The following is a 16,199-nucleotide window of genomic DNA, read 5'->3' on the forward strand; positions in this document are numbered from 1 at the left end:
ACTCATAGAATCATATGTTATTCTCTAAGTCTGAATAAAGATTGTAGACTTCCAGTTAACACAAATACTTTATTCAATGGGTTTGTTCTTTTTCCAGAGCTTAACTAGATATAATACAGTCAAGAGGTATGATCAGCGAAGCTCAGGTAAACTGCCTATGCTGAGCTGTCTCTGTCTGCTGCTGCTCACTAGCCCTGTGCTTCTGAAAGAGGCTGATCCTCCCTTGGGCTGGACCCTTTATACCCGTATCTGATGCTGCCCTCGAGTGATGCTGTGGCTGTTACATCTGTCTGTAGTCCCTGGTGTATGTGCAGATGTATGTACAGATGTACAGATCACTACACCAGCCTTTTGTTACAATTGCCTATGGGTTTTGCATTGGAGCTTGCGGTGATTGGAAACCATTTCCACATGGTGCCCTCTACAGGGAATGTGGCTCCTGTTTGAAAAAGGCAAACAACTGTGCATCTCCTTAACCAATAAAATGGAAGAATTTGCAACAAGCCACACAAAATCTGAAGCAGAAAATGACCATTGGAATATTTAATTCAATGTCAAATCTTATGCAGAAAGTGAAACACCAGAGGGGAAAAAATGGAATTAAGAGAAATATAAAAGTGACAGAAAGGAAAAGCTTGTTTTTTCTTAAATCTCCAACTGTAATTAAACTCAAAGGATCAAGCCCCACACTTGTCAATGTGTAATTTCATTGCCAGTGAGGTTGTTTGGCAGTAATTGAGACATATCGCAACTTGAAAATGTATTCACATTTGAATAGAAAGGTCCGAACCTTGCCTGGTGAGTTTAGTGTGTATCTTTCATATAAAGACAGCAAATGTAGCCTTCTCCGTTTTTGCCAGTGCCAACTTTCTCATTGAGATGCTGCCACCGTGCAGCTTCTGGAGGAGCAAAATAACTTGGACACACATCTCCTGAGTTCTGCATGTGGGCGGCATGGTAGCACAGTGGTTAGCAATGTTGCTTCACAGCATCAGGGACCCGGTTCGATTCCCGGCTCAGGTCACTGTCTGTGCGGAGTGTGCACTTTCTCCCCGTGTCTGTTTGGGTTTCCTCCGGTTGCTCCGGTTTCCTCCCACAAGTCCAAAGAGATGTGCTTGTTAGGAGAATTGGACATTCTGAATTCTCCCTCTGTGTACCCGAACAAGCACCGTAGTGTGGCAACTATGGGATTTTCACAGTAACTTCATTACAGTGTTAATGTAAGCCTACTTGTGACACTAATAAAGATTATAAGAATTGTGCGTGTGTTTGCAGAGGTTGCTGTCTGATTTATTGTTTAATAATTGTGAGCACTGTTAGCCTCATTGTTCTTTCGACCACAAAGTGTGCACCGTGTTATTGTAGGTTTATGAGATTCCTCCACATAACTCAGTCGGGAAAATCTTTGTGAAAAACAGAACAATATTCACAGTCATTGAGATCTCCACTAAACTACAGATGTACTTCTGAGAAAACAGTTCACAAACTGAGATTCCACAATTCGGATAATGCATTTTTTTTGGCAGGAATGCCTTGGGGTAGCATTTTAAACTCCGCAGTTTTCATTCTTCCTCTGTGGCTTTCTTAAATCCCGACAAGGTTGATTTCCTTTGTAAATATGCCTATGAGCTTTGCAATAAAGAAGCTTTTAATCATACAAATAGAGTGAAAGTCAAATGTGCGTAGTGTCTGCATAAAAATGCATCTATTATGCTCATTTAGTAAACTGCTATCATAATTGTATATGTAAAATAATTAGAATCTGTCAGCCGCATGATATCGAGATTTAATGAGATTGAATGGTGAAAATCTTGATTTTTCAAACAATCTTTTCACCTTCTCTCCTGAGGATGCTACTAGGCTCGAGTTCATAGGCGCTCAATCCTATGATTTTTTTAGAACATAGAACATACAGTGCAGAAGGAGGCCATTCAGCCCATCGAGTCTGCACCTGCACACTTAAGCCCTCACTTCCACCCTATCCCCCGAACCCAATAACCCCATCTAACCTTTTTGGACACTAAGGGCAATTTAGCATGGCCAATCCACCTAACAAGCACGTCTTTGGACTGTGGGAGGAAACCGGAACCCGGAGGAAACCCACGCAGACACGGGGAGAACATGCAGACTCCACACAGACAGTGACCCAGCAGGGTATCGAAACTGGGACTCTGGTGCTGTGAAGCCACAGTGCTAACCACTATGCTACCGTGCTGCCCTAATGCTTCATCTAATCCGCCATCCTGAATATGTGAGCCCAGAGAAAAAGGAACAGGCCACTTAATCAAAGCAGACATCACAATCTGGTCTTGACTGTCATCCAGAACAGACATGCATTTGATCAGAGATCATTGGATATCAATCTGTAACAGAAATCTGGCGGATGTATCCCTGCCTAGCCCAGGGTTTCTGAGGCTTTGTGTGGAGTTGCTAATGGATATGGACTGGTATTAGTTTACACAAAATAGTTCAAGGATCATGGAAGAATTTAAATGCCCTTCCAACTCCCTCTAATCAAATCCAGGGTGGGAAAGCTTCTTAGTGCCCTATCTGCCCAGAGGCCAATCGAGGCCCTTAAGTGGCCTCCAAGAACAGATGCCCAGCAAACCCTACTGGGTTTGTCAGCAGGTTGAGGCTGGGGGAGGGAAGAAATCATTCACAGACAAACTGTTCTTGATTGAGATATTTGTCTTTGGGTTCGGCCACCCCACAGGAAGCCATCCTTTTCTTTAGACTCCGTTACACTCCCCTCCCCCCCCCCCCCCCCCACTTCCCGATGACCCCTCCCTCTCGGCTCTCCTCCCATCCACACTCGTCTCTATCTGGGGATCCGTGGTTAATCCTCATGGTAAGCCCCATTGTAGTGCCCACCTGGTCACATTGCTGGTACTTGGAGGGCTGCGAGACTGATTGGCCAGCAGCTCGTCGGGGTGGGGTTATCGCCCTGTTTAATCAGATAGGAGTCTAGGTGCTGTCTAGGCAGTACTGGATTCGAATTAAATAGCATCTGAACTTGCAGACAAAAGTGTGGCGAGGTTCTCCAGCCCAGGTGGGAGAGATCTCCATTATCCACCCTAAATCTTGATCCATGTTTCGGAGCTACCATGCATTTCCAAGACGACATTTTCCCTTCCCTGGGGAAGCTAATGAAATCATTACATGGCCAAGATGATAAATAAGTTATCTACTCACAAATTAATATATATTAATGATTTGGACAAAGGAAATGATTGCACTATTACCAAGTTTGAGGATGGCACAAAAATAGGTGAGAAAGCAAGTGGTGAAGATGGCACAAAAAGCCCACAGATGGGTGTAGGTAGGTTAGGTGAGTGTGCAAAATTTGGCAGATGGAATGTAATGTAGGAAAATGTGAAGTTACGGACTTTGATAGGAAGAATAAAGGAGCTGAATATTATTTAAATGGAGAAAGACTATAGATAACTACAGCATAGAGGGATTCGAGGTCCTCCTGCATAAATCACAAAAAGCTAGCATGCAGGTTTAGCAGATAACTGGCAAGGCAAATGTAATGTTGCCCTTTATTTCAAAAGGAATGGAATATAAAAACAGCCTGCCTGATTGTTATCCCTTCCACAAACATTTAATCCCGCCACCACCGACAAACAGTGTCAGCCGTGTGTACCATCTACAGGATGCACTGCAGTACCTCACCAAGGTTCCTCAGGCCGCACCTTCCAAACCCACGACCACTACCATCTCGAAGCATAAGAGCAGAAGATACCTGGGAACTCCATCAAGTCGCTCACCACACTGACTTGGAAATACATTGCCGTTCCTTCATTGTCGCTGGGTCAAAATCCTGGAAGCCCTTCCTTAACAGCACTGTGGGTGTACCTCCGCCTCAAGGACTGCAGTGGTTCAAGAAAGCAACTCACCGCCACCTTCTGAAGGGTAACTAGGGATGGGCAATAAATGCTGGCCTAACCAGCGACGCCCACATCCCGTAAATGAATACAGAAAATAGGGAAGTGCTGCTAAAATTATACAAGGAACTAGTTAGACCACAGCTGGAATACTGTGAACAGCTTAGTTACCTCTATCTAAGGAAAAATATACTGGTATTGGACGCAGTCCAAAGACGTTTCACTAGCATGATTCCAGGTATGGAATGATTTCCTTATGAGGAGAGGTTGAGTAGTTTAGATCTACACTCATTGGAATTTAGGAGAACGAGTGCTGACCTTTTTGAGACATATAGGATTCTCAGGAAATTGAAAGGGTAGATGCTGAGAGGATGTTTCCTCTTGTGGGAGAGTCCAGGACCAGAGGACCATAACCTCAGAGTAAGAGGTTGCCCATTTAAAGCAGAAATGAGAAGGAATTTCTTCTCTCAGAAGTTAGTAAATCTCTGGAATTATTTAGAACGTAGAACATAGAACAGTACAGCACAGAACAGGCCCTTTGACTCTCGATGTTGTGCCGAGCATTGTCCGAAACCAAGATCAAGCTATCCCACTCCCTGTCATTCTGGTGTGCTCCATGTGCCTATCCAATAACCGCTTCTAAGTTCCTAAAGTGTCCGACTCCACTATAACAGCAGGCAGTCCATTCCACACCCTGACCACTCTCTGAGTAAAGAACCTACCTCGGTGTTATAACCTGCCTACTGACGATTGGCTGGGGACTAATGATTATCCCACAATCCTATGGGAGTATGAACTTCCCCAATGAGGGGGGCGGAGAAACTCCTACTATAAATAAGCTGGCCAGTCCAGGAACCAAGAGGAAGGAGCAGGTAGCAAGGGAAGTTACTGCTACTGCTATGTATATATTGTTATAGTAAATAAACTTTATTATTTTGTATCCTTAAAACTCATGCTGGATTCTTCGGGGCCCTTACAAAACTGGCGACGAAGGTAAAAGTGAATAGCTGTCTACACTGCTGAAGCCACCTCCCTGGATTTTTGTTGGATACAGGTTGGAAGTTGTTTTCTATTACACCATGCCTCTGTACGGACATTTGGATGTTTTTGATGCTGCGCTGGAAAGCTGGAACCAGTACACGCAACGGATGCGTTACTATTTCCGGTCAAACAATATCACTGAAAACGAGCGCCAGGTGGTCATATTGCTCACCGCCTGCGGACCGCATACGTTTGGGGTGATTAGGAGCCTTACGTACCCAGCTGCGCCGGACACCAAAACGTTTGACGAACTTGTGAATATAGTGGGGCAACACTTTAACCCAACCCCGTCCACGATAGTCCAGCGTTACCGGTTTAATACCGCTGAGAGGACCCCTGGAGAATCCCTTGCCGATTTTTTATCCAGGCTACGCGGGATTGCGGAATACTGTGACTATGGTGAGACCTTGTCAGAAATGTTACGCGACCGTTTAGTTTGCGGTATTAACAATGCGGCCACCCAGAGAAAGTTGTTAGCGGAGCCAACATTGACTTTTCAACAGGCAATACAAATAGTCTTGTCCCGAGAGAGCGCAGAGCGAGGAGTACAGGAGCTACAGGGAATGGAAGTGCATGCCTTGGGGCGAAACCCTTTCCGCCCAAAAACGTCCCCCCGCACTCCTGCGGTACCTTGGGCGAGGCAACGACTAGACCGACGCCAGTGGCCATCGGACATTCCTCCCCGAAGGGAGCCTTCTCCAGAGCCAATGGATGAGGAGCCATGTCCGTGTCAGACTTGTAGGCGCCGACCCCGTCGCGGACGGCGGTCCTGGGGACGCCAGAGGCGCCGTCGTTCCGACCGAAACTGGGACCAGCCCAGGGGCCGTAACTGGGACCAGCCCAGAGGCCGTACCTTCCATGTGGATGAACCTGCGGCGACCACTCCTGAGGACGTGGAGACGGAGAACGACTGCCTGCAGCTGCATTGTGTGGCAGCTCCCCGTGTGGCCCCCATTAAGGTGACAGTACGGGTCAATGGCCACCCGCTGGAGATGGAGTTGGATACTGGCGCAGCGGTCTCCGTGATCGCCCAGAGGACATTCGACCGCATCAAGCAGGGTATACAGACCCTTACACTAACTGACTCACAGGCCAGGTTGGCCACCTACACGGGGGAACCACTGGACATTGCAGGAACTACAATGACCCCTGTTGTCTATGGACGCCAGGAGGGGCGTTTCCCACTTATCGTAGTGCGTGGCCATGGGCCCAGCCTGTTGGGTCGGGACTGGTTGCGCCATTTGCGGTTGCAATGGCAGCACATCCTCCAAACAGTTTCTGGAGGGTTGACTGAGGTGCTAGGACGATACCCAGAGGTATTCCAGCCTGGTCTGGGGAAAATAAAAGGGGCCGTAGCCCGTATCCAAGTTGAACCAGGAGCCACACCGCGCTATTTCCGGGCGCGCCCAGTGCCTTATGCTTTGCTCGAGAAGGTAGAAGGGGAGCTCACTCGTTTGGAGAGTTTGGGTGTTATCAGGCCTGTCCGCTTTGCTGACTGGGCAGCACCAATTGTGCCAGTAATGAAGCCAGATGCCACAGCTCGCTTGTGTGGCGACTATAAACTTACAGTGAATACAGTTTCCCGACTCGACCGATACCCAATGCCTCGCATAGAGGATCTCTACGCGAAACTTGCAGGCGGACTCTCATTCACAAAATTAGATATGAGTCACGCCTACCTGCAGTTGGAGCTGGACCCTGCCTCCCGACCATATGTAAAAATTAACACACACCGGGGCCTGTATGAATATACACGGTTTCCCTTTGGAGTATCCTCTGCCTGCGCAATTTTTCAACGTGTTATGGAGGGCGTTTTGCGAGGTTTACCACGTGTGGCTGTCTACCTAGATGACGTGTTGATTACAGGGACGTCGGAGCAAGAGCATTTGGAAAATCTGGAGGCTGTCCTTAAACGCCTTTCGGAGGCTGGAGTCTGTTTACGTCACACAAATTGCGTATTTCAGGCAAAAGAAGTAGTCTACCTAGGTTATCGGGTGGACCGCGAGGGTCTGCACCCCGTCGCAGAGAAGGTGCGTGCAATTCAACATGCCCCCACCCCGACTGACACTTCGCATCTTCGTTCTTTTCTCGGTCTCGTAAACTATTACGGGAAGTTCCTCCCCAATCTGGCAACTACGCTGGCCCCCTTACACCTGCTGCTAAAGAAAAATCACACCTGGGTTTGGGGTCAGCCGCAAGAAACCGCTTTCCGGCGGGTAAAGCAACAATTGTCGTCGTCTGGGTTACTAACCCACTATGATCCGGGAAAGCCTTTTCTCGTCACATGTGATGCATCCCCGTATGGTATTGGGGCTGTCCTGTCCCACAAGATGGAGAACGGGGCCGAGCGACCGATAGCTTTCGCCTCCCGCACTGTTATAACCTGCCTACTGACGATTGGCTGGGGACTAATGATTATCCCACAATCCTATGGGAGTATGATCTTCCCCAATGAGGGGGGCGGAGAAACTCCGCCTCTAAATAAGCTGGCCAGTCCAGGAACCAAGAGGAAGGAGAAGGTAGCAAGGGAAGTTACTGCTACTGCTATGTATATATTGTTATAGTAAATAAACTTTATTATTTTGTATCCTTAAAACTCGTGCTGGATTCTTCGGGACCCTTACAAAACTCGGACATCCCTCCTATATCTCCCACCCTGAACCTTATAGTTATGTGCCCTTGTAACAGCTACAATCCACCCGAGGAAATAGTCTCTGAACGTCCACTCTATCTATCCCCCTCATCATCTTATAAACCTCTATTAAGTCGCCCCTCATCCTCCTTCGCTCCAATGAGAAAAGCCCTAGCTCCCTCAACCTTTCCTCATAAGACCGCGAAGGCTGTGGAGGCTGGCTCGTTAAGTAAGTTCAAGGCTGAGATAAACTGATTTTAATCAGTAAGAGAATCAACGGTTGTGGGGATAAGTTGAGAAAGTTGAGCTGAGGATCATATCAGATCAGCTGTGATCTTGTTGAATAGCAGAGCAGGATTGATCGGCCAAGTGGTCTACTTTTGCTCCAAGGTCTTATGGTCATGTAGCCTCTTGGAATTAATACAAGGACCATTATTTCTCTAACTGACAACAAGAAGATGCGCAAGGCTGGTTTATCCAACTAACAATTTTTCCTTCCTGGGGTTATGCTTGACTTTCATCACTACTTCGCCTTGCGAGACAAACTAAGGTTCAAAAGGCACCATTTATAAGATTGACCATCTATATTCTATGCTTGACTTTCAAGTGTACTGTTTCAGTAGGGGAGCATTTCGGGAACAGTGACCACAATTCAGTAAGTTTTAAAGTACTGGAGGACAAGGATAAGAGTGGTCCTAGGATGAATGTGCTAAATTGGGGGAAGGCTAATTATAATAATATTAGGCGGGAACTGAAGAACATAGATTGGGGGCGGATGTTTGAGGGCAAATCAACATCTGACATGTGGGAGGCTTTCAAGTGTCAGTTGAAAGGAATTCAGGACCGGCATGTTCCTGTGAGGAAGAAGGATAAATACGGCAATTTTCGGGAACCTTGGATAACGAGAGATATTGTAGGCCTCGTCAAAAAGAAAAAGGAGGCATTTGTCAGGGCTAAAAGACTGGGAACAGACGAAGCCTGTGTGGAATATAAGGAAAGTAGGAAGGAACTTAAGCAAGGAGTCAGGAGGGCTAGAAGGGGTCACGAAAGGTCATTGGCAAATAGGGTTAAGGAAAATCCCAAGGCTTTTTACACGTACATAAAAAGCAAGAGGGTAGCCAGGGAAAGGGTTGGCCCACTGAAGGATAGGCAAGGGAATCTATGTGTGGAGCCAGAGGAAATGGACGAGGTACTAAATGAATACTTTGCATCAGCATTCACCAAAGAGAAGAAATTGGTAGATGTTGAGTCTGGAGAAGGGTGTGTAGATAGCTTGGGTCACATTGAGATCCAAAAAGACGAGGTGTTGGGTGTCTTAAAAATATTAAGGTAGATACGTCCCCAGGGCCTGATGGGATCAACCCCAGAATGCTGAAGAAGGCTGGAGAGGAACTTGCTGAGGCCTTGACAGAAATCTTTTGATCCTCACTGTCTTCAGGTGATGTCCCGGAGGACTGGAGAATACCAATGTTGTTCCTCTGTTTAAGAAGGGTAGCAAGGATAATCCCGGGAACTACAGGCCGGTGAGCCTTACTTCAGTGGTAGGGAAATTACTGGAGAGAATTCTTCGAGACAGGATCTACTCCCATTTGGAAGCAAATGGACGTATTAGTGAGAGGCAGCATGGTTTTGTGAAGGGGAGGTTGTGTCTCACTAACTTGATAGAGTTTTTCGAGGAGGTCACTAAGATGATTGATGCAGGTAGGTCAGTGGATGTTGTCTATATGGACTTCAGTAAGGCCTTTGACAAGGTCCCTCATGGTAGACTAGCTCAAAAGGTGAAGTCACACGGGATCAGGGGTGAGCTGGCAAGGTGGATACAGAACTGGCTAGGTCATAGAAGGCAGAGAGTAGCAATGGAAGGATGCTTTTCTAATTGGAGGGCTGTGACCAGTGGTGTTCCACAGGGATCAGTGCTGGGACCTTTGCTGTTTGTGGTATATATAAATGATTTGGAGGAAAATGTAACTGGTCTGATTAGTAAGTTTGCAGACGACACAAAGGTTGGTGGAATTGCGGATAGCGATGAGGACTGTCAGAGGATACAGCAGGATTTAGACTGTTTGGAGACTTGGGCGGAGAGATGGCAGATGGAGTTTAATCCGGACAAATGTGAGATAATGCATTTTGGAAGGTCTAATGCAGGTAGGGAATATACAGTGAATGGTAGAACCCTCAAGAGTATTGAAAGTCAAAGAGATCTAGGAGTACAGGTCCACAGGTCACTGAAATGGGCAACACAGGTGGAGAAGGTAGTCAAGAAGGCATACGGCATGCTTGCCTTCATTGGCCGGGGCATTGAGTATAAGAATTGGCAAGTCATGTTGCAGCTGTATAGAACCTTAGTTAGGCCACACTTGGAATATAGTGTTCAATTCTGGTCGCCACACTACCAGAAGGATGTGGAGGCTTTAGAGCGGGTGCAGAAGAGATTTACCAGAATGTTGCCTGGTGTGGAGGGCATTAGCTATGAGGAGCGGTTGAATAAACTCGGTTTGTTCTCACTGGAACGAAGGAGGTTGAGGGGCGACCTGATAGAGGTCTACAAAATTATGAGGGGCATAGACAGAGTGGATAGTCAGAGGCTTTTCCCCAGGGTAGAGGGGTCAATTACTAGGGGGCATAGGTTTAAGGTGAGAGGGGCAAGGTTTAGAGTAGATGTACGAGGCAAGTTTTTTACGCAGAGGGTAGTGGGTGCCTGGGACTCGCTGCCGGAGGAGGTGGTGGAAGCAGGGACGATAGTGACATTTAAGGGGCTTCTTGACAAATACATGAATAGGATGGGAATAGAGGGATATGGACCCAGGAAGTGTAGAAGATTGTAGTTTAGTCGGGCAGCATGGTCGGCACGGGCTTGGAGGGCCGAAGGGCCTGTTCCTGTGCTGTACATTTCTTTGTTCTTTGTTTGTACTCTTCTACCAGCAAAGAATAACGTGAGGCTCAAAACATTATTTGAATGGAAGATATAATATGATCAAATTCTGATGAAGATGATTTTTGTTTCTTTTGTTGATCATAAGGGTACTCGGAAGTTCAAAGAAGCACAGCAGGCAAAGATAAATTATACAGTTTATCTTGGTGGTTTAACCTGATGCTATTTGTCACATTAAAAGAACAATACAATGCAATCATACCATGTGATATTGGCGAATGAACAGATGATATTCATTTGCAAGTCGTCTGTCTACAATTTTAATTGAGGCATTAGTGTATTAATGTTTGAATATAAATAAAAGGAATATATTAATTCTCCTATTAAAATAGGATTTCATAATGAATAAGTTAATTGTTCATATACTGACATCACACTATCATTTCATCATATAAATAGATTGGGTAATGTTGTGTGAGTTTTCACAGCTATTTGGATATCGTGTACATCACGTCCCTCGAGCGACCATATGACACAGAGTTCTAGGCATGATTCTCCCAAAAGAAAACTAAAGCCCCTAGCGAGCACGTTTAGCCGTGTGTTTCCCGGCCGCACATAGCCCCCCGTTTTGTACAGTGGGGAGCTCTGCTCACCGAACTCCCCAATGTAGCAAGAAACCGGGACATTATTTTTAAATGGTGTCCCGATCTCCGAGGCCCCTGAAACAATCCCCGCCCTCCCTCCCTAAGCCCAAACTCACTATGGGAAGGCGGTTCCCCGGCCTGGCTGTGCCAACCTGACAGTGCCCATGCCAGTTTGCAGTGTCACCTAGGCATATTGGCAGTGCCAGGCTGGCACCCAGGTGACACTGCCAGAGTGCCTGGCTGGCACAGCCAGGGTATCCAGGTGTCACCAACCATGTCAGGGCACCACCCTGCCCAAAGTGCATGCAGCTGGGAGGCCACTGATCCCCTGGGAGACCCTCATGCGTGTCATTCCATCTGGTCCTCATTTGTGGGGCGCACACACGAGGTCACTGAGGAGAAGGAGTTGAATTCCAAAGCCCCAGGTACCTCGGGAATCTGCACATTAGAGTAAGGCTTACTGCCTCGCTCTAATATGCAGATTTGCCAAAAGGTGATCCCTCCCATTGTGGATGGGATTCACATCACTACATCTCGTGAGATCGCGTTGGATCTCACTAGGCGTGGAGAGCCAGGTAGATCCTGGGAGCGGGGTCCACCGACTTTGAATGGCCACGCTGCACCATGGCGAGATGCTTTTCAGGCGCAGCATGGCCGTTGGATCACGCCCCTAGTTTAAAATCTTTACTCAAGATAGAGCAAGTGATCTTGTTTAACAACATGTGGCCCACAAGGTCCCTGAACAAAGGAATACACCAGTAATTATAATTTTAGATTTGCATACACAGTCAAAAGTATACATTTGATCTAAGGTAATCGACATCCAATTATAGTTAGTAGTATTCTAATTACTTCATTTATATCATATGAGTATACTTAACCAATTACACACATTTGAATAGAAAGGTCCAGACCTTCCCTGGTGAGTTTAGTGCGGCCCTTGACTGTCTGTTTTTCTATGCAGTGATCTATTGTGGTCGATCAAAACATGTCTGTAGTCCTTGACTATTGTCTGGAGCAGAGACTCAACAATGGCGTCCCTTGGGTCTCCCCAAATCCTCCCCTGTCCCTTGTTTTTATTGCTTCCACGGCTGTGTAGTTTTGGCAGCCTCACAGTAAAACTCTGCTGAACTCAATGGTTTTAATTCCTTCAGAGCAAAGAACAAAGAACAAAGGGGCAGCAGGGTAGCACAGTAGTTAGCACAGTTGCTTTACAGCTCCAGGGTCCCAGGTTCGATTCCCGGCTTGGGTCACTGTCTGCACGGAGTCTGCACGTTCTCCCCATGTCTGCGTGGGTTTCCTCCGGGTGCTCCGTTTTCCTCCCACAGTCCAAAGATGTGCAGGTTAGGTGGATTGACCATGCTAAATTGCCCTTAGTGTCCAAAAAAGATTAGGTGAGGTTACTGGGTTACGGGGATAGGTTGGAAGTGTGGGCTTAAGTGGGGTGCTCTTTCCAAGGGCCGGTGCAGACTCGATGGGCCAAATGGCCTCCTTCTGAACTGTAAATTCTATGATTCTATATGATGATTCAGCCCACCGAGCCTGCGCCGATTCAGATTATTTATTTAGACCTACTACTTATTGCCCTTATGACCTGTATCCCTCACTTCCCCGGCCATCATGTGTCTATCAAGATTCATCTTAAACATTGCTATCGTGCCTGTGTCCACCACCTACACTGGCAATGCATTCCAGGCATCCACCACTTTCTGCATGAAAAACTTTCCCTGCACATCTCCCCTAAACCTTCCCCCCTCACCTTCAGGTAAAGTCCGTAGAAATGCGAAAGTATGGTACATCACAAGGGATGAGTTCAGAGCGCTGATGAACTTTCCAAGATTCATGCTTTCTTATGGTCTTATCCTCTTTACTGTTTTTATTCGTAGTTGTTGAGTGAACACATGTAATATGCCTAAAAGCAAAAGGCAATGTAGAAACTGGCTATACCAGTATTAGAATTATGTCTCTGCTTTAATTATAGACAGACAATGTATAAAATTATTATTTTTGAAACATCTTTCCTTCTTGTCTTTTTCAGCTGCACCACCAGGTAAGAGTATTTGCTTCAGCTTTGATATATTCTGACTCATTTATTTATTTTGTTGCAATTCAAACTGAATTGATATACAAGAACAGAATACTCAATAGAACAATCAATACTTCATTCAGTACTGTAATTATATTTTACCGGATTACCTTTTAAATATCAGCATTGTGTTTATGCTGAAATTATATCAGATTTTAAAGAAAATAACATATTTTGTGTACTATAATTACCATAACTATGTTTTCCTTGAGAATAGATTTTGTTTTATAGCACCCCTGACCTATGCCTTTTTAGTTATTTTTTTCTTTGTTTTCCCAATCTTGATGTACGTGCTTTCACACACAGAGATTAAAAGCCAAAAACCTGAAAGCAAGATTAAAGCAAAAAAAGAAACAAAACAAAAAGCTCCATCGAAAGGTAAACACTAGTCGTAAGCAGTAGAGGCACTTTGGTGAATCTTTGGTGCTGGAGCAAAGAAACATCAATGTTATTACCCGTTACTCTTGATAAAATAGTTTCTTGAAAATGTTAAGAATGCAACCGGTCAAAATGTGACTCGACTTTAACTGTTACGCTTTTACACTTCAGCTACCAGCTTGCTTCTGATCATTGACCAATTGAATTCCAGACAGCAGCTGTCATAGTCCTGCTAAGGAAAACGATTTATGCATCCCTGGCAAGATGGTCAAAAATGTTAGCCTTAGCTCTTGTCTCGGAGTCAGAGGAATTTGTGTGGAAGCCTCACTTCAGAGATTTGTTGAATTCACCATTTAATGTTTCTCACATGCGAGTCTCCAAACTAACACTGAGCTTTGAATGTTTATTCTAATATACATAGAATAAACTATCTGAGCAGCACCACAGGAAATCTAGTTGTCGTTGTTTGGACATGCTGTTGCTGAAAAAAGAGACTTACTATTGAAGTTTTTCATCCTGCACTAATCGAGCCAGTTATGCAAGAGTCAGGGAACAACAATAAAGGGTCATCTGGACTCGAAATGTGAGCTCTTTTCTCTCCCTACAGATGCTGCCAGACCTGCTGAGATTTTCCAGCATTTTCTCTCTGGTAACAATTTATACTACATGAGAAGAGAATGCTGATTGCTTGGCAACTGGATATGGATTGGTAGAGATGTTGCCATGGAGAATGCAGCTGAGAAAAGTTAACTAGTAACTGCCAGGCTTTTGTTTCAGATTCAAACCAGGCAGGTTGACTCTGATTGACCAGATATTGTGTAGTTGGAAAAGCCATAATTCCTGGACATGCTCCTCTCTGCAAAATATGGGTAAGTGAGCCACAGTGCAAGCCCGACTGATAATCTAAATTGGTTTTCATTGGAATTCTCAGTGCAATCAGAATTGCTTAACAAGTTTTGTCCAATTGGAGAATCACAGCTGATGTTGGAAACTATGGACAGAATCATCTCTGAAATTGGCAAAGTCTAATTTCAGGCAGGAAAAGGGACATTTGACCTACCAAAGGCAACGGCCTTTCTTGTCCTTTTGTGTGGCACTTAGTGTAAAATATGAGCAGGCACGGGTTCCACCCGTAACACTGGCGGGCGGCATCTGATTTGTCCATCCTGCCATTATCACAGTGCTTCAATGCTCCTGGCGTCATATTTAAAGGCCACTCCTGCACACAGCTAGCATACTTCAGAAGCCGCTGGGAATTCATGGTTGCCAATCCTAGGAAGCCTATAGCATCAATGTTCACCGATGCCTCCCTCGATGCGATGAAGATCCGCTGCAGTGGTCTATTCCCATGCTCTGGTGACAAATCCAGCATGGGAGGCGGTGATCATTGTGCCAAAATCCTGCAGAGGAGGACAGCCATCCAGTGCCGCAAAAGGGTGAATGATGCCCTCTGTTCAGCCAGGTAAGTCACTCTTCTCATCACTCACAACTCACAAACCCATCACTCATACACAGGCATCTCATTCAATGCCAGGTTGTTTCCTCATCACCTTCCAGTCCCACCCACACAAGCCAGGTTTCTTTATAATCTTCCCTGGCATGTGTCCTGCTTACACTCTCTCCATCTGTCTTCATGTAGCACATAGCACACAATAAGAGTGAGAGACCCCAGGCCGGTGGAGGGATGCCAGAACTCCAGGTCCTCACAGGCTTTAAGGAGCAAGCCATTCAGCTGATCGGTGAGGACATGGACCATCAAATGCTGATGGTGAGGTTTGTGGTGCTGAACCAAGTGAGCATCCAGCACTGCAACGTCCATCAGATAACAATGCTGTGAGTCATGTCTCCTGTTTTGCAGGCCCCTGTCATGCACTAATGAACTCTCCTATTTTTTCGCAGGTACATCTGGGAAGCAGCCATGGAGGCTCACAAGCCAAGACCCCGATTCCAGCTGCAATAGCAGCACAGACGAAGACTCTGACGTAGAAGACGCATCAGCTCCAATAGCACTCAAGAAGCTCAACACCATCCAGAGCAAAGCAGCCCACTCGATTGGCACCCTTTCCACAAGCATTCACTCCCTCCACCACCGGTGCACAGTAGCAGCACTGTGTACCATCTATAAGATGCACTGCAGGAACTCATCAAGGCTCCTTAGGCATAACCTTCCAAACTCATGACCACTACCATCTATAAGGACAAGAACAACAGATATATGGGAAAACCATCACCTGGAAGTGTCCCTCCATATCACTCACCATCCTGACTTGGAAAAATATCACCATTTCTTCACTGTCGCTAGGTCAAAATCCTGGAACTGCCTCCCTAATAGCACAGTGGGTGTACCTACACCACAAGAACTGTAGTGGTTCAAAAAGGCAACTCACCACCATCTTCTCAAGAGCAATTAGGAATGGGTAACAAAGGCTGACCTAACGATAGCATCATTTAAGATGCACCTAGACAGATATATGAATGGGCGGGGAACAGAGGGAAGTAGATCCCTAGTTGCCCTTCAGAAGGTGGTGGTGAATTGCCTTCCTGAACCTCTGCAGTCCATGAGGTGTAGGTAAATCCACTGTACTGTTAGGGCTCACGTGCTGGCCACAACATTGATGCCCAGTTCTTACTTTGCATGCTGGTTGGGCAAGACACCACA

At 46.0% G+C, this 16,199-nt stretch overlaps 1 protein-coding gene across 50 annotated transcripts in view; it reads left to right on the plus strand.

Moving 5' to 3' along the window:
- Window positions 1–13,431: 13,431 nt before the first annotated feature.
- Window positions 13,432–16,199, plus strand: part of LOC140410753 (uncharacterized) — a 526,658-nt gene continuing 523,890 nt past the window's right edge. For all 50 annotated transcript variants that reach the window (XM_072499281.1, XM_072499289.1, XM_072499285.1 and 47 more), the window contains exon 1: window positions 13,432–13,540. In XM_072499281.1, the coding sequence (XP_072355382.1) occupies window positions 13,447–13,540 (94 nt within the window). In that variant the 5' untranslated portion in view covers window positions 13,432–13,446. The remainder of the gene's footprint in view (window positions 13,541–16,199) is intronic.

Source organism: Scyliorhinus torazame, chromosome 4, assembly GCF_047496885.1.
Source record: "Scyliorhinus torazame isolate Kashiwa2021f chromosome 4, sScyTor2.1, whole genome shotgun sequence".
Lineage (NCBI taxonomy): Eukaryota > Metazoa > Chordata > Chondrichthyes > Carcharhiniformes > Scyliorhinidae > Scyliorhinus > Scyliorhinus torazame.